This window comes from Onychostruthus taczanowskii, unplaced genomic scaffold, assembly GCF_017590055.1.
Source record: "Onychostruthus taczanowskii isolate IOZ18803 unplaced genomic scaffold, ASM1759005v1 scaffold97, whole genome shotgun sequence".
In the NCBI taxonomy this organism is placed as follows: domain Eukaryota; kingdom Metazoa; phylum Chordata; class Aves; order Passeriformes; family Passeridae; genus Onychostruthus; species Onychostruthus taczanowskii.
This window is the reverse complement of record NW_024507768.1, coordinates 231,525-248,914: the sequence shown is the minus strand read 5'-3', so window position 1 is coordinate 248,914 and position 17,390 is coordinate 231,525. Positions and strand designations below refer to the sequence as shown.

The 17,390-nt window shown below is 60.8% G+C and overlaps 2 protein-coding genes across 6 annotated transcripts; one reads left to right on the top strand and one right to left on the bottom strand.

Annotated features, from left to right (window-relative positions):
- Positions 1–682: 682 nt before the first annotated feature.
- MOV10 (Mov10 RISC complex RNA helicase) lies at positions 683–7,133 on the top strand. The gene is made up of 22 exons (XM_041427122.1): positions 683–816; positions 1,496–1,589; positions 1,685–1,818; positions 1,901–2,139; positions 2,221–2,461; positions 2,647–2,769; positions 2,858–3,011; positions 3,100–3,254; positions 3,375–3,551; positions 3,635–3,782; positions 3,873–4,034; positions 4,129–4,232; positions 4,459–4,556; positions 4,648–4,767; positions 4,856–4,958; positions 5,160–5,283; positions 5,357–5,548; positions 5,676–5,750; positions 5,832–5,957; positions 6,123–6,211; positions 6,343–6,464; positions 6,625–7,133. Exons 1-21 carry the CDS (start codon positions 683–685, stop codon positions 6,455–6,457), a joined length of 2,907 nt encoding a protein of 968 aa, XP_041283056.1. The 3' UTR covers positions 6,458–6,464; positions 6,625–7,133.
- A 344-nt stretch (positions 7,134–7,477) lies between these two features.
- RHOC (ras homolog family member C) lies at positions 7,478–17,126 on the bottom strand. 5 transcript variants are annotated; one of them, XM_041427125.1, is made up of 6 exons: positions 17,054–17,126; positions 14,959–15,227; positions 9,275–9,432; positions 8,918–9,038; positions 8,508–8,638; positions 7,478–8,372 (listed from the first exon to the last, which is right to left on the bottom strand). In XM_041427125.1, the coding sequence occupies exons 2-6, from the start codon at positions 14,978–14,980 to the stop codon at positions 8,199–8,201; spliced, it is 606 nt and encodes a 201-aa protein (XP_041283059.1). In that variant the 5' UTR covers positions 14,981–15,227; positions 17,054–17,126; the 3' UTR covers positions 7,478–8,198. The 5 variants fall into 5 exon arrangements, with proteins under 5 accessions (XP_041283059.1, XP_041283062.1, XP_041283060.1 ...); XM_041427128.1 differs by having other exon boundaries at positions 14,999–15,227; XM_041427126.1 differs by lacking the exon at positions 17,054–17,126 and adding an exon at positions 16,928–16,946.
- Positions 17,127–17,390: the final 264 nt, after the last annotated feature.

Below are 17,390 nucleotides of genomic sequence, written 5' to 3'. Positions count from 1 at the left end.
CAAACTAAAACAGAAACAATCACAGAGTTTTAATGCAGCTCCTCACCCTGGAAAAAAAGCAGCAAGGCGGTCATTCCACTCACCCTCGGTGTCTTACTTTAACCCCTGCTTCAGCCACTCCTGGCTGTATCCCACAGCAGGGCTTTTTGGAGGGTTTGCACAGTGCTCTGCACCCAGGCCAGTTTGAGAGGCTGCTCCTGCGGCAGCACCCAGGGGACACGAAAGCTTGTGTGCGCCTCAGGTGCTGTGGGCTGCGGCCCTGGAGCCATCCAGGAAATCGCTGCAGCAATTGCAGGAATGTGAAGCCGGAGCAGGGCCCGAGATAAGACGGCACACAACACAGCTGTTATCTGCTCAAGGCTAGCCTGCTCCGCGGGCACGCTGAAGCGCTTCACCGCTCCAGCCTTAAAGCGCTTCTATCTCTTTGTCCTTCTCCAAATCTTTAGCTAATCATCCCGTGGGCTCACTGGCTCCCTGCCTCCCGGCCCTTCTCCCCCCCGTGCGGACCCAGGCTGCTGCGCTGTCCCGCGGCCCCGCAGCCTCTTTCGCTTTCGTTTCTCCCTGCGCGACCAGCCCGGGCTCAGCCCAGCCCAGCCCAGCCCAGCCCGGCTTAACCTGGCACTCCTGGACGCGGCACCATCGCGGCTCGGCTCGGCTCGGCTCGGCTCGGCTCGGCTCAAGCATGCCGCGGTTCAGCGTGGCGGAGGCCAGTCTTTGGGGGCATCAGTTCGTGCAGTTCCTGCAGGACACGGGCCGGGAGCAGACGAGCCTGCGGGAAGCGCTGCGGACCATCTACAACCAGGAGTTCCGGGGCAGGTGAGAGCCCCCGGCCAGACCCGGGCAACATCACCTGGGACAGAGCCCCGGCCAGCATCTCCCGATCCCCCGGCCAGCAACACCGCGGGCCCCAAGCTCGTCTGTCTCACAGTGCCCTGCCGGGATGATCCCCAGCTCCATGGGCCCCCAGCAGCTGCCTGGGGATGGCCTTGGGCACCCACTGCCCACCATCCTCCCCCACCTCACCTGCTGGCACCAGTCACACTGGCCCCTGTGCAATACCACCACTGTTAATCATTGGCAAAGCCAGGGCTCGGTGCACTGGTGGGACTGGGAGGAGGGACCTGGGGAGTCATCACTGCTGGGAGCACAGTGGCTGTGCCAGCTCAGCCCCTGAGCACTGGCATGGGCAGGGGCTGCATAGCTGTCAGGCCAGGCAGTGATGCAGTGGGACAGCTGCAATGGCTGTGGCATAGTTGGGACAGCGATGGCACAGCACGGACTTGCTGGAGCAGCCAGCAGGGATGTAAGATTTGCACAGACCAGTGGGAAGCCCAAGGCCTCCTTCCTCTCCTGGAGCAGAGGGGACCTGCTGAGGGGCCCCTCACTGCAGCCTCAGTGTCCGGCTTCATCTTCCCACTTGCCTCACCTCAGCTGCCTGTGCCCGCGGCAGCCGAGCCACACTGTCCCCCACAAACCCTCTCCCTTGTCTCCACAGGACTGATGCAAGGACGCCCAATTTTTCCTGCATGTTGTACGCACTGAGGACAACCCACCAGGTTCAGGTGCGCGGAGAGGTGGTGAAATTCAAGGTGAGTTTATGCTGGGGCAGTGCCCACCAGGACTGGCTCCTCAGGAGTCCCCTGCAGAATCCCAGGGCCGCGCTGATTCTGGCTGCTCCTTGCAGGTGACGAGGCATGTGGTGGTGGCAGACCAGTACCGGCGACCCCGAAGGAATGCACAGACGTCTGTGTCCACGTCTGCCTCAGGACAGCAGCTCAGCTCCACTCCACAAATGCCCCAGAGCTATGCCAAGCAGTGGTATGACCAGCAGCACCCCAGCTCGGCATGTCCCTTGGATCCCCCACCCCGGCTGGGAAAGCCTGACCCTCCCTCCCCACAGGGCTGAGCTCGTTCGTGGGAAGCACGGGGTAGAGATCGTCTCAGACCATGACCAGGGCGACGGGAACATCCGCTTCCCGGTGGAGCCAGGTGAGCCCCGGACAGTCACTGTCCTGCTGCGGAACCGTGGGACAGAGGTGGTGACACTGCAGCGCTTCCAGCCACGCCAGCAGGCACAGGAGCTCTCCTTCGCCGATGAGCAAGGGGCACTGCAGGGCCAGTCCCTGCTGTTACACCCAGGTGGGTCCCATCCCGTGCCCTGCGCCGCGCCCTGCCCTGCAGAGAGGATGCAGGACCCAGTCTCACCACTTCACCCCGCAGGTGGGATGTACCCCGTCCAGGTGCGGTGCCTCACCACCTGCAATGGGCACTTCAGTGCTGTGGTGTTCTTCGAGTTCACCAAGGAGCCAGACGAGTCCTTCAGCATCTCCCGCTACGTTGCTGCCGTTGCCGAGAGCCAGCTGGCCAAGGACCTGCGGCCCTCGGCACCTTTCCAGCCCTACGAGGCCAGCCTGCAGCGCCATGTCACAGTCATCACCGAGGATGGCATCCCCCCTGACAGGTATGTGATGGGCTCACCTGCTGTCATCCTGAGCACAGGGGCCCAGCCTGTTCCCCAGCCAGGAGAAGGTTCAGCTCCTTGACTGTGGCACCCCAGGACAGTGTTTCAGCCCTGCGCCATGGCTGGTGACAGTGGGGCTGGGGACACCATGTAGTCCCTGAAGCACTACTGTCCCCTCCACCCAGCTCCCTGAAAAATGAACTGGAGAGGGAGATCCCTCTGGGCACCTACCACTACCCAAAGAGCCTCAAGGACACGATCCTGCTCGGACCCAACACCAGTGCCAGCTCCAGCTGGGCTGCCATGCGGTGAGTGCCAAGGGCTGAGAGAAATGCTGAGGTGCTCCTTGAGTGCCAAGCTGTCCCTGGGACACAATGACATTGCTGCTGCCCTCAGCTCGCTGCTGGAAGCACCTCTGCAGGCTGAGAACTACTACCAGAAATTCCAGCTGCTGCTGCACCTGGAGGAGATTCAGATGGAGGTGGACATCCGGCGCTACGACATGCAGGATGTGACCATGGTGCAGGACAGGGCGCTGCTGGTTCTCGATGTGCGTGGGGGGCTGAGGGATGGGAGGGGTGCTGGCACAACGCTGGCGCTGCCAGGGTGCCTGGCATCACACTGGCCCTTTGGCACAGGTGCCTGGCGTGGCTGAGAACCGCCCGTCCGTGCTGAGAGGGGACCACCTGTTTGCCCACCTGAGCAGCGAGCGGGACCGCTCCCCGCTCGTGCGGTACAAGGGCTACGTGCACAGCGTGGAGCTGGAGAAGGTCAGGCTGGGCTTCTCCTCCAAGTGAGTGATGTCTGCTCCCAGCAGCCTTTCTCAGAGATGCCAAAGGCCAGGAGTGGGTTGGAAAGGGCCAGGAGGGCATGGGGGGGTGCCCCGTGCCCTGCTCACACCACTCCTTCCCAGGCTGCAGAAGAAGTTTGTGAACAACCTGAAGTTCGATGTGACCTTCACCTTCAGCCGGCTGCCGCTGCAGGTCCAGCACCGGGCTGCAGTCCTGGCCACGCGCCAGGGCTTGTTCAGCCTCCTCTTCCCCTCCGCCTCCTGCCACAAGTCCCTGTTCTCCGGCCCCTTCCAGCCCCGGTGAGTCCCAGCAGTGCCGGGTGGGAGGGTCTGAGGGATGAGGGGATGGAGGCGACGGAGGCAGCGCAGCTCTGCTCCCGCAGGTGGTTCAACCGCAAGCTGGAGACCAACGAGGAGCAGCGCAGAGCTGTGACCCACATCGTGACGGGGGTGTCCCGGCCAGCCCCGTACCTCATCTTTGGCCCTCCTGGCACTGGCAAGACGGTCACTATGGTGGAGGCCATCAAGCAGGTGAGTGGCCGGTGCCCAAATCCAGCCCTGAGCGTTGCTGCCCATTCTCATCCATGGGGCTCAATGCTGTCACCTCCTCCTCCCACCCAGGTGTGGACATGCTTCAAGGATGCCCATATCCTGGCCTGTGCCCCCTCCAACAGTGCTGCAGACCTGCTGTGCCAGTGCCTCATCAAGGACATTGCCCCTCAGAATGTCTACAGGCTCATGGCCAGCTCCAGGAACTACAGGGAAGTGCCCCCTGATATCATGGTAGGTCCCTGCCCCTCCACCCTGAAATCATGACAGCACATCTGGGCTGGCGTCCCCCAGGATAATGGGACCTCACCCAATGCCTGCACTCCAGCCCTGCTGCAACTGGGATCATGAGCAGAGCAGCTACGTGTACCCAAGCAAGAAGACCCTGAGGCGCTACCGGATTATCATCACCACACTGGTGACAGCAGGAAGGTCAGAGGAGCTGGGATTGTCCCCAGCCTCCGTGGCAGGTGGACCCAGGGCCGCCTTGCAGGCAGGCTGTGAAGGCAGTCCCTCTGGGACTCAGCAGGGAGGGGCTGGAGGAGGGCAGGCAGCAGTGGGGGAAACCCCTCCTCTGTGGGAGGATGAAGGGTAGGACAGGAAGGATGGCCAGGTGGGGCAGGATGCTGAGAACAGCCCCATTCCATCTCTCCTCCAGGCTGGTGTCAGCCAACTTCCCCCCTGGGCTTTTCTCCCACGTCTTCATCGACGAGTGCGGCCACGCCGTGGAGCCGGAGAGCGTCGTCGCCATCGCGGGTGAGCGGTGCCCGGCTGCTGACTCAAGGACCAGCATCTCTGCGTGGCCTGGGCTCCTTCCCGTTCCCCGCTGACCTCCCCCTGTTCCCAGGGCTCCTGGCTCCCATGGATGAGGAGACCAACCCCAACGGGGGGCAGCTGGTGCTGGCAGGAGACCCCAAGCAGCTGGGCCCCGTCCTGACCTCCCCACTGGCCACCCAGTATGGTCTGGGTGAGTAGGGAGAGGAGTGGGAGTGCTGCGGGCACCCCACAGGGGCTGAGTGGCCTTGTGGGGAGCCACAGGATATCACTGGGCACAGGCACCTCGCTGCTGGAGAGGCTGATGCTGCACAACCCCTTGTACAAGAAGTCGAGTGGAGGCTACGACCCCCAGTTCATCACCAAACTGCTCTGGAACTACAGGTGGGGACAGGGATAGAGCAGGAAGGGGTCGAGCCAGGCAGGGGTTGGGGAGCATGGCGCTCCAGGATCTGTCCCCCAGAGCCTCAGAGTGCCTCAGCTGGTGTGGGAGATGGGAGTGCACCTGCTGTCCTGGCTGCACGGTGCCTGAGAGGGTTCTGGACCCGCATGGCACCCACCCTGGCACTGTCCTGCCTCTCCCAGGTCCCATGAGGCCATTCTCAGGATCCCCAACGAGCTCTTCTATGACAACGAGCTGAAGGTGTCCAGGAGCGACGGGCTTGACGTCCGGAATCTGTTTTGTACCTGGGAGGAGCTTCCCAAAAAAGTGAGTGGAGGGACTGACCCAGGGGGTTCCCCGAGGCACAGGCAGAGCAGAGCCAAATGTTCTCCATCCCCAGGGCTTCCCCATCATCTTCCATGGCGTTTGTGGGGAAGACCAGAGAGAGGCCAGGAGTCCCTCATTCTTCAACACGGCCGAAATTGAGGTGCTGGTGCACTACCTCAAGAAGCTGCTGCAGAGCCGGGGCAGGGGAAGCTGCCCCAGCGTGTCCCCCAAGGAGATCGGCATCATCTCTCCCTACAGGAAGCAGGTGAGGAAGGCAGGGCAGGGCAGAGACCTCCCCAAGGGACAGGGAGCACTGGGATGGATGGGCAGCCCCAGAGCTGGCACAAGGATGGCCCTGTGGTGGCTGGATTTTGCCATGTGCCTCCACTCAGGTGGAGAAGATCCGGAAAGCCGTCGCCTCCCTGGATCCCGATCTGCAGAAGCTGCCAGACATCAGCCAGCTGAAGGTACGTCCTGGGCACGGAGGAGAGAGGAGCCCCTGGAGCCCAGGGGTGCTCCTGGCCCCTCACCTGTTGTCCCTGCCCCAGGTGGGCTCTGTGGAAGAGTTCCAGGGCCAGGAGCGGCAGGTGATCCTCATCTCCACCGTGCGCAGCTGCAGCACGTACCTCCAGTTCGACCAGACCTTCAGGCTGGGCTTCCTCAAAAACCCCAAGGTACCTCCTAGCTCCAGGCAGACCCTTCTTCCCTCTGGTTCTCACAGGCAGGTGGAGCTGCTCTGGGTGCTCAGTGCCACCCCAGAGCTGCCTGCACCCAGGTGGGGCTGCGAGACGATGAGAGGTGTTGCAGCCAGGTAAAGCTCTCTCGCTTGTCCTCTTCAGAGGCTTAACGTGGCCATCACCAGGGCCAAGGCTCTGTTGGTCGTGGTGGGTAATCCGACCGTGCTCAGCAAGGACGACCACTGGCTCAGGTGAGCTGCTCCTGGCCCTGCCACTGCTCAGCAGCACCTGCCCTTTCCTGCTGCCTGGCCATGCCCACTGCCACAGAGCAGCGAGGCCGGTGCCACCCCGTGCCCATGCTCCCCTCCCTCTGCACCTGCAGGTTCCTCAGGTACTGCAAGGAACAGGGGGGCTACACTGGGTACCCCTACGAGGACGAGAGCTCAGCTGAGGACAGACTCGCCAACGAGCTCCACACGCTGCAGCTCAGTGTTTAGCACCCAGGTGAGCAGAGCTGGGCACTGCCCGTGGGGCCCTGACAGCAGCAGGCTGCCAGGGTTGCATGCCAGCACCCTGGGGCAGCAGCATGGCCAGGTAAAGCTGGGGCGCTGGGAGGCTTCTCCTGCCCCAAATGCAACAGGACTTACAGCAGGTTTTTGCTTAGGGCTTGCACGTCTCCATCTCAAAGTCAGGAGCCAGCTCTGCCGTGAGGTTTCTCTGCAGGAGATGCACCTGGGAAGGGGGGAGAAGCCCCAGGAAGTGCATCCCCCTCAGCCTGTCCCTGGCCTGCAGCAGCTCCTGCTTTTTCTGTCTCAGTCCCGGGGTGCTCCATGCATCCCTGTGGAGATGGAGCTGAACCCACTGGACCAGAAGGTGCTGCCAGCCTTTGCTGCCAGCCACGAAGCCCACACCAGCATCAGACTGGGACAACTCTCCATTTTAATCATTTTTTACGTGTCTGTGGCAAAACTATTCTCTGTGACTGGTCTCACCATTCAGTGAAAGGCTTAAGCCTGGAGACTCCGGCCTCCAGAGAGCCTCACTGGGTGCAGCGGGGAGCTCCCTGCTGCTGCGATGGGTGACCAGGGCAGGCAGGGACCTGGTCTGGGACAGGCTGGCTCAGCTCTCCACTGGGCAGCTGCCTGGCCTGAGAGCTGGCATGGCTGTGCAGGCACTCTATTTCCCTGGAATAAATGTTTAAAGAAAAGCAGTGTACTGTTGAGTCCTAGGTGGGCCTTGCTTGCACAGACAGGGCTCAGAGCAGCGTCAGGCTCACTGCAGCCCTGCCCTGCCCTGCTCCAGAGGCAGGATGGCTCCAGCTGTGATGGCAGTGCCCATCGCCCAGGACTGGGTACAGCTGGGAAGCTCCTGTCTGGCCCTTGCCATGCAAACTGCTTCCTGGCTCTTTTGCAAGTACAGGGCAATGAGCCCTGATCTCCACCAGCAGCTAAAGCGACGGGAGCTGGGGGCCAGGCAGGAGCACAAAGGAGAGCCAGAGGAACACCACACAAGCAAGGTTATAATTACTAAAATACCAGTTTGCATTTATTCTCCCAATTAAGCAGTTGGGTTTGGTGCTGCCAAGCCCACGACCGAGGCAGACTCGAAGGCGGCGATGCCGGCAGAGCTGGGCACGCGTCCCGGGAGGAGCTGCTGGCAGCAGCTGAGCCCAGCTCTGCTCAGGCAGGGCTGAAACTGCCCAGGCAAGTCTGTAACTCTGCTGGCTGCTGCCTGCACGGCCCAGGAGCGCAGGCAGAACACACCGAGGGCCCGGCACACCCCACGCGTGAGCTGCGACCGGCACCTCCTGCTTCTGTGGCACCTGCCCAGAGCTGGGAAAGGGAGTGAACACCACAGCAATGCCCACGGGGAAGGCAAACCCAGGGAGCTCAGGGCAAACCCAGGATGCTCAGGGCAAACCCAGGGGGCTCAGGGCAAACCAGGGAGCTCAGGGCAAACCCAGGGAGCTCAGGGCAAACCCAGGATGCTCAGGGCAAACCCAGGGAGCTCAGGGCAAACCCAGGGGGCTCAGGGCAAACCCAGGGGGCTCAGGGCAAACCGGGGCGACGCGGGGAGCGACGCGAGCAGCCGGCCCTCGGAGAGCAGCAGGCGCTGAAGGCACTCACGGCCCTGGAATGTCGCAGGGACACCCTGCGAGCGCGGGTGGCAGCTCTGGCGCGAGGGGTTCGGGGCAGGTGGTGGCACCCCGAGGCGCCGCCGGGGCTGTGCGGCAGCAGCTCACAGCAGCGGGCAGCCCCTGCGCTTCTTGTTCTTGCGCACCTGCAGCCCGGCACGCGTGGCCATCTCGAACACCTCCCGCACCCCCTCCTTCGTCTTGGCCGAGCACTCCAGGTAGCCGAAGGCGTTGATCCTGTTGGCCATGTCCCTCCCCTCCTCTGGCTTCACCGGCTCCTAGGAAGCGGTGAAAAAAGGGTTTGGAAACGTTGCCGGAACACAACAGCGGCTGCCCTTGGGGCATCCAGCCCTTGCAGGCAGGACCTGCCATGGGCAGAAGTGGCTGCCTGGGGGACCCAGGGCTGTCCCCACCTGCTTCATCTTGGCCAGCTCCCGCCGCGTGTGCTCGTCGTTGCGCAGGTCCTTCTTGTTCCCCACCAGGATGATGGGCACGTTGGGGCAGAAGTGCTTCACCTCCGGCGTCCACTTCTCAGGGATGTTCTCTGCAACAAGCACACGTGGAATCCTTTGAGCTGAGGGGCTGCTGCCCCACAGGCTCCTCACAGAAACCAGCTCCAGGCTTTTCCCGTTGGAGCAGGGAGAGCTCCCCCCACAGCACGCCCCTCTCCCACCACCTTGCCCAGTCAGCACTCCCCTGAAGTGCACACAAGGTCGGGGGATGAAGGGGAGGCTCTGGCATCGTCGAGGGGCAGCTTGGGGGCTTCCCAGACCCCAGGGGGTTCAGCAGCAGCAGCGAGCCCCGTGGGACCCCCAGTCCCTACCGAGGCTGTCCGGGCTGTCGATGGAAAAGCACATGAGGATGACGTCTGTGTCCGGGTACGAGAGGGGCCGCAGCCTGTCATAGTCCTCCTGTCCTGCTGTGTCCCACAGGGCCAGCTCCACCTGAGAGGGGACAAGGACACGGCTCAGCGGCTCTGCAGGCCACGAGTGACAGATTTATCTTCCTCAGGTACAGCTGTGCTCTTCCTCAAACTGGGACAGGCTCAGGGTGACCCAGAATTGCTGGAGCCGTGGGCTCCCCTGTGTGTGCAGGTGTCTCTGAGCACACAGGGCAATCCCAGCAGCAGCACTGGGCAGTGGCACTGCCAGCAGGGGACAGGAATGGCAACGGCCCTTACCTGCTTCCCATCCACCTCTATGTCAGCAATGTAGTTCTCAAACACCGTGGGCACGTAGACCTCGGGGAACTGGTCTTTGCTGAACACGATCAGCAGACACGTCTTTCCGCAGGCACCATCTCCCACAATCACCAGCTTCTTCCTGATGGCTGCCATCGCTGTGGGGACACGAGCAGGTGAGCAGGACAGAGCAGCACGGGCAGCTCGTGCTCCTGCTCCCCCAAATTCCTGCGCCCAGCAGCCTGGGAGAACCAGACACGAGCACCTGGGCACATCCCACTGTGCCCTGCCAGTGACTGACTGGACAGAAGGTCCCAACCCTCCAGCTCCCACCACATCAGCCCCAGGGCACCACAAGAACTGCCTGACTGAACCATTTACACCCAGCACTGCTGCTCTGTCTGGGGAACCATCCCAGCTGTGGTCAGTGCTGGTGGCTGCACACAGGGACCTTGTGGGAGGTGACAAACCACTCTGCCTTCCCCAGACATCCAACCTTCCCTGGTTTTGCCGTGCTACCACCCAGCTAACCAGGATTTTAGACAATCTCCCTGGTTTTGCTGTGCTACCACCCAGGTAACCAGGATTTTAGACAGTCTCAGAGTTCCACGCACATGCTGGGTTTATTTTAAATTATACATTCTTCAGGGCAGAAACTGTGCTTCGCATTTCACCCCAGCACGCTCACCAGACCCCAAATAATCTGATCAGCAGCTGGAACACACCAAGCCAAGGCCCTGGAGGTCTGGGCAAGCAGGACCTGTGTGCCTGGCAGCCGGCGTGGGCTGGCCCCATCCCAGCCTGTCTGAAAAAGGAGCCTTTGCCATGGCACCAAGAGAGCTGACGCTGGCACTGGCAGAGGGAGAAGCTGCCAGTCATCACTCAGCAAACAGAGCTGAGACCCCACGACAAAGCAGGCAGCTTTCTCCCCACGGGAAAAGGATGCAGTTCTGCAAGGAAAACTATGCCTTTGCATCCCTCACTTTCAAAAGGGGTTTACAGCTGAGCCTGGGAACCAGCCAGGACAATGCCACAAAATGCCTGGCACAGAGTCTGAATGAGCATGAGAAAATCAGCCGTAGTGGGATCACATCCCTCCCCAGCCTTGTGACCAAAATCTCTTTTCCATCCCCAGATTCCCAGTCCAAAGAGCCTGTCCTACTCCTCACATCTTCTGTCCTTGCAGAGATCCTGGGAATGACATGTCAGGGTTTAGTCCCTGAAAATTCACACTGCTCTGGGCGAAACTACGGGTGACCAAGAAGCCTCTCCTGAAGGCAGGGATGTTCCATGCTTTCCCCCTCAGCCCTGTCCCTCTCCAAACCCTCTGCCCAGGCAGCAGGGTGGGAAGGAGCCGCTCATGCTGGGAGCCTGGGGAAGGCTCACAGGAAATAACCCCGTGGGAAGGACACACACACACCAGCGCTGAGGCACTGAGCTGCAAGCAGGGAGTGGGTCATGCTGGATCCCTGCAGGATCACTGGCACCACCTTGGGAAGGCCAGAACATCACAAACCTGGCCTTCAACCAGGGCACTCAAACTGAGCCTTAACAAAGGCCAGGAATCTGCCCCTGCCCCAGCGATCCCACCCTCACCCTGAGCCAACAGAAAAGGGAGGAAAAGGGTAAAGCAGGAGTCCAGCTGCATCATAATTAGCTGCAAGTGAGGGATTAAGAAATGAGCCTGAATGGCTGACTCACATTGCAAAGGCAGGCTGCAGAGCTGAGTGTCTCACCGATGTGCCTGGCAGGTCACCCCTGCCACTCAGAGCCCGGGGAGCCACCCCAGTTTCACAAATCACACTGCCCAATGGTTTGGGCAAAAGAGAGAGTTTCCACCCATCCTGGACCAGACCCTGCTGGAGCCAGGGATCTTTGTAGCTTCCCAGCATTTTGGCTCACAGGCTGAGGCAGGAATGGCTCATGGCTGCTGAGTGCTCTGGAGCTGTTGATAAAAATAGAAAGCTGGCACTTGTAGGGTGAGAAGAGTGAGAATCAAGGGCTGCATCCGGGAGATGGGACATTCCTCAGCTGGGATCCTTGGTGCCAGGCACACATCCCAGTGGAGGAGCATGGCTACAGGAAGGTGAGCACATTTGTGCAACACTGAAGTCAGAGAACAAAAGAAAAAGGTGCTCCAAAGGGTCCCTTTTAGGAACCAGGGGCGCTTTTAGGGAGGTAAGTGCTGAGCATGGGGGGAAACAGCTCCTGTCCCTGTTCCTCATGCCCTGCTGCTCCTGCCCAGCTGGGCCAGGCAAACCCACAATCCCACTGAATCATTAAGGCTGGAAAACACCTCCAGGATGCACAAGACCAACCCTTGCTGCAAACCATCCTTCTTGTCTGACCAGAGGCTCGTCCTCTCTCCAGCAGCAGGTCCACAGCACAGAAAACAGAGCTCAGGGAGAAAGAAGCCTGTTCACTTGCACACAAAGCTTCTCTGCCCACAGCAGAACATGATATGCTGCTTTGTGGCTCCCTATCTCCAAGAGGAAAGGCGTTTTGGGCCGTGCCAATGTCTCACCCACAGCTGACAACATCTGCAGCGTGAGGAGCAGGAGATGCCCGAGGACAAACAGCCACTCCAGGACAAGCAGACGGACAGCAGGCTCTGCCCATGCCCAGCCTGCAGACTCTGCACTGAAAGCAAAGCCAAGCAGGGCGCACTGCCCCAAGCTGAGCAGGTCCCCAGAGCCAGAGCTCCTTCCCACGGCCCCAGGTCCCCCCTGACCCGGGACGCTCCGGCCCCGCGGCGCCCGAGCCCGGCGCGGAGCCCAGCCGTGACTCACAGGGCAGAGGCACGGTCCCCACCCAAAATCTCAGCACAATTCATTCCATTACTCAGGAGAGCCATCCAGAAATAGCCCATTACTAATCCAGAGCTGGTGTGCAAAGGCGAGCAGGGCAAGGAGGCTGCAAGGGCTGTGAGCCTGAGGGGTCGGCGGGGCGCCCCGGTCCTGCCCCGGACCCAGCAGCTGGCACAGCACCAGCACCCGATGCCAGCACCTCCCTGTGCCAGGGGAGATGAGCTGCTTTGCCAGGGGATGCTCTTGTTGCTCAGCAGCGTGAGGCCAGACCCTGGGATGAGGATTCTGTTTGCACTGTCGCCAGATTATGAGCAGATAAAAAGAGTGGAAAACATGAAGGCAACTTCATGAAGACAAACAGCACAATCCCAAGTACAAATGCAGAAGAATTAAGTGGGAGCAGCCCTGAGAGGAAGGACTTGGGGGTGCTGGTGGATGAGAAGCTCAACAGCAGCATTAACTGGCAGCCCAGTGTGCAGGGCTGATCCCCCAGGGTGGGCAGCAGGGGAGGGGGGAATTCTGCCCCTCAGTGAGACCCCACTGCAGAGCTGGGGCCCCCAACACAGGGAGAACACCGAGCTGCTGGAGCGAGGCCATGGAGCTGGAGCTGCTCTGGAGCCAGCCTGGGAGATCTGGGGGGGCTCAGCCTGGAGAGGAGAAGGCTCTGGGGAGACCTCAGAGCCCCTTCCAGAAGAAATTATTCCCTGAGAGGATGGTGAGGCCCTGGCACAGGCTGCCCAGAGAAGCTGTGGCTGCCCCATCCCTGGCAGTGCCCAAGGCCAGGTTGGAAGGGGCTTGGAGCAGCCTGGGACAGTGGAAGGTGTCCCTGCCATGGCAGGGGATGGGATGGGATGGGATGGGATGGGATGGGATGGGATGGGATGGGATGGGATGAACTTTAAGGTCCCTCCCAACCCAAACCACTCTGGGATTCTGTGATAATCTGAGGACAGCTTTGCTACAGCTGCCAAATGATTAAAAGCACACAGTCATCCACAACAGACACGAAAGTTGAGATTTTAAAGCCTGCAAAGTGCCAACCACCCCAAAATAGCCAGCACTGCCCAGCCCACGCTGGCAATGCACCCTGGCAGCTCTTGGGTGTGAGCAGCACTCGCAGGGCCCCGCTGGAGATGCCTCCTGCTCATCCATGGAGAAAACAAAAGGGAGCAGCAGCTGTGTGCCAGCATTTCCCACTGCCAAAGCCCACAGGGCTCCCGTCCTGCAGCTGCTGCTGCAGGCAGGCTGGGCCCCACGGGGATGGCTGGGGTTTAATCTGTGCCACCACTGCCAGCACCAGCCAAATCCTGAGCAAAATCTCCTTCAGCTCACCAAAAGCTGCAGCACAACCCCAAATTGCTCTGTTCTACTTTCCCAGCAACTCTTCTAAAGCCATCACCATAAAACCAGCCAGGCTCCAGGGCAGCCCTTGTGCTGCTGGTCTCTCCCAGCTTTGTGCCTCAACACGTGAAGTTCCTGCTGAGCAGGATACAGGGAATTCCTCTGGCAGCAGGATGTGTCCATCATCCAGTGCCTGCTATGGGGACTCAGGAATAGCAGAGAAAGGTGTTAATGCTTTGAAGGGCTCCAACCAGGGACAGAAATCTTTCAATGAACCTCCTTGGCCAGACTCGACTTCCTAGAGGTAACAGAGGGGTTTTGTTCTAAAGCAGAAATTCCCAAGCACTGCTGAGGGCCCCACCCTGGTCAGACCGGTCACACCAGGGACCACAGCCCTGGCCAGAGGCACAGCTCTGAAGCCTGGGCAGGGCTGGGGGCGAGAGAGCTGTGCTGGGAGCAGCCCCTTGGCAGGGATGTCCCCACTGCTGTGGGGCAGTTCCACTGCAGAAATGGTTTTAGCCGCTTGGACTCACTGGTACAATGATAAAACAAGTAAACTTCCAAATTAAAGCCCCACAGGAATGCCCACTGTGGGGAATTTCATTTGCTGAGACACCTAAGCCACGGCCAAGGCAGTACAGGACAAGTGTCCCAGCCACTGCTGCAAGCACCAGAGGGATTCTTACTGCAGAATCACAGAATCATCAAGGCTGAAAGGCACAAAAAATTTCCAAAAGGGGCTGAAAGCAAACAGTGATGCTGAGGGGCAGTGCAATGGGCAGGGCAGAGCACGGGCTCCTGGGCAGATCACAGCTCAAGACCATCCAAGTGGCTTTGGCAAAGCAGCACCTGGATTTTGGCACTCCTCCATCCCCCAGGCGGGCTGAGCTGTGCTGTTTGTGCAGAGCAGACCAGCCCTGAGCCCCCAGCCCTGAGCCCCCAACCCCCAGCCCACACCTGGGCCAGCCCGAGCCCCCAGCCCTGAGCCCCCTGCCCTGAGCCCCCTGCCCAGAGCCCCCTGCCCAGAGCCCCCAGCCCTAGCCCTCGCTGGCACCCCGGCTGACCCACACCCACGTGCCCCAGCCCTGCTGCTGCTCCCAGCCCCTGGCTCACCTGCCATCCCGCCTGCCTCTGCTGCCAAAACCACCCAGCAGCACAGAAAATGTCTGTATTTACCACTGAGAGGGCTGCCTGAAACCTTCCTCAGACCTCTAGACCTGCTATAGCCAAACAAGTGACTGTCAAAACAGGAGCTCAACCCAGTGCTCAAGTTTAGACCTTACCCTTTTTTTTGAGATATTATTTGGGCACAGCCAGGCAGGCTGGGCTTAACACACACTCCAGTGGCAAGGGGCAACTGTCCAGACCCAGACCCGGAGCAGAGTGTCCAGGCTGGCTCATTTTCATTGCTAAATCCCACAAAAAACATCCACAAGCAAAACAGAGAAAAGAACTTGGAACAGAAGAATTTGAAAACCTAAACAAAGCTCAAACCACAAGTGTTTGAGCATTGAGGGAAACGCTGCCTGCCCTTACCTCCTTTTCCAAAGGACATCATGCCATGTTCTTATTTTACCTCCTGCAGCAGTGACAGCCTTCCCAGCCTCACGGTAGAGGAGTGTCTTGCTGAAAGCTCCAAACAACAGGCCACAATCTCAGCAGATGGCTGCACTCACTCGCGCAGCGCCTGCCTGCCCAGCGCCGAGCGGCGTGCGCTAATGCAGCTCCTTACTTTTCATGTCAGCGCTCCTCTCCCCTGCAAACGGCCAGTCGGGAGCTCAGCCTGCTTAAACGCTCCTGACAACCTGTGGGAAGACAGGGACTTGGCTTATTTTCCACTTACACCTTTCCCTGGAGAAGCTGTAGCTGTCAGGAGCCTGGATACCAGGGCAAGTCCACAAAATCTCATGCAGTCTCTGAGCTGAGGAGGAGGAGCTGGGCATAAACTGGAACTGTTTGGGCACCAAAAGCACTTGGCAAAATAGAAACAAAATGCAACTGGTGCCCGTGACACACAGCCAGCCAATCCTGAAGTCTCCAGTTTTCCCTGGAACACTTTCCCAGGGATGTCAGCCTGGGGGGCTCAGCCAGGCCCCTGCTGCCAGCCCCCCAGGCAGATGCAGCCTACAGATCACAGCCCCAGGGATCACAGCTCTGGGGATCACAGCCCCAGGGATCACAGCCCCAGGGATCACAGTTCTGGGGATCACAGCCCCAGGGATCACAGTTCTGGGGATCACAGCCCCAGGGATCACAGCCCCAGGGATCACAGTTCTGGGGATCACAGCCCCAGGGATCACAGCCCCAGGGATCACAGCCCCAGGGATCACAGCCCACAGATCACAGCCCCAGAGATCACAGTCCCAGGGATCACAGCTCTGGGGATCACAGCCCCAGGGATCACAGCCCCAGGGATCACAGCCCTAGAGATGACAGCCCCAGGGATCACAGCTCTGGGGATCACAGCCCCAGGGATCACAGCCCCAGGGATCACAGTTCTGGGGATCACAGCCCCAGGGATCACAGCCCCAGGGATCACAGCCCCAGGGATCACAGCCCACAGATCACAGCCCCAGAGATCACAGTCCCAGGGATCACAGCTCTCGGGATCACAGCCCCAGGGATCACAGCCCTAGAGATGACAGCCCCAGGGATCACAGTTCTGGGGATCACAGTTCTGGGGATCACAGCCCCAGGGATCGCAGCCCCAGGGATTGCAGCCCCAGGGATTGCAGCCCCATTCTCCCGGGAGTGTTGAGGGGCTGGGGCTGGCTTTAGGGAGGTTGGCCACTGGGAGACTTGGCTGCCAGACTGCTAGCACTGGAAAAGGCCACGCAGTCATGCTTTTGGAATGCTCCCCTGCTCCTAAGACATTACACAATTATTTCCCCTCCCCACAAACCCCCCTAATATAAATGTTTAAGAATGAGCTCAGCAGTAAGGAAAGGGAACTTTTTTTCCCTCTTTCTGAAGAAAACACAGAGCGGCCACTCCATGGGCAAGGCTGTACACAGGGACACTGCTGGAGTGGGGCTGTGGGGAGGGATGTGGGAAGGGGCAGCAGCCCCCAGGCTCATCCCAGGTCAGGCACTGCCTGGGGGACAACTGCAAGTTGGGACCCACAGCCCAAGGCCACCCTCAAGGAATGACAGCCTGCAGCGACTGAGGCGCAGCTGACCCATCCCTCACCACACCCAGGGACCCCCACCCCACCCTGGGCACACCCACCCCACCCTGTCCCGCTGCACCCCACCCTATGGCCCACTGCCGCACCCCTGCACTGACCCCACACCCCACAACCCCACCTCGAGCCAGAATCAGCGACCCCACATCCCACCAGGAACCCCAGTGACCCCACATCCCACCAGTAACCCCAGGGACCCCACCTCTGAGCCCACACCTCGCCAGAACCAGTAGTCCCACATCCCACCAGCAACCCCAGCTCTCAGTCCCTCCAAGCCCTACGAGAAAACCCCGATCCCAGCTCCCCCAAGCCCAGCAGTACCACACAGCTCTGTTTGCCCGGACTCCAGCAGTAAGTCAGCCCCATCACAGCCAGTAACCCGGATCCCAGCTCTGGCCCCACTCCTTCCAGTGCCCCCCGCCCCAGCAGTGCCCCCGCACCCCGAACCTCTCTCCGCCGCTCCCGCTCCGCTCCCGGCCCCGCCGCGCGGCTCCGGCACCGCCCCGAACGGGCCCGCCCGCGAGGGCGGAGCGGCTGCGGGGGCCGTGCCGAGCCGTGCGGGGCCGTGCCGTGATGGGCTGGGCCGTAATGGGCCGTGCCGAGCCGTGCGGGGCCGTGCCGTGATGGGCTGGGCCGTGCGGGGCCGTGCCGAGCCGTGCGGGGCCGTGCCGTGATGGGCTGTGCTGTGATGGGCTGTGCTGAGCCGTGCGGGGCCGTGCCGTGATGGGCTGTGCTGTGATGGGCCGTGCCGAGCTGTGCGGGGCCGTGCCGTGCGGGGCCGTGC

Excerpts from the sequence above, each read along its gene's own strand:
- RHOC (XM_041427125.1), bottom strand. The coding sequence starts at position 14,980 with ATGATGTCCTTTGGAAAAGGAG. Across the intron at positions 9,039-9,274 it reads TAGAGGTGGATGGGAAGCAG|GTGGAGCTGGCCCTGTGGGA; the intron begins GTAAGGGCCGTT and ends GTCCCCTCTCAG. Across the intron at positions 8,639-8,917 it reads CGACAGCCCGGACAGCCTCG|AGAACATCCCTGAGAAGTGG; the intron begins GTAGGGACTGGG and ends TGCTTGTTGCAG.
- MOV10 (XM_041427122.1), top strand. The coding sequence starts at position 683 with ATGCCGCGGTTCAGCGTGGCGGAGGCCAGTCTTTGGGGGCATCAGTTC. Across the intron at positions 5,284-5,356 it reads GGGAGGAGCTTCCCAAAAAA|GGCTTCCCCATCATCTTCCA; the intron begins GTGAGTGGAGGG and ends CTCCATCCCCAG. Across the intron at positions 5,958-6,122 it reads GCTTCCTCAAAAACCCCAAG|AGGCTTAACGTGGCCATCAC; the intron begins GTACCTCCTAGC and ends TGTCCTCTTCAG.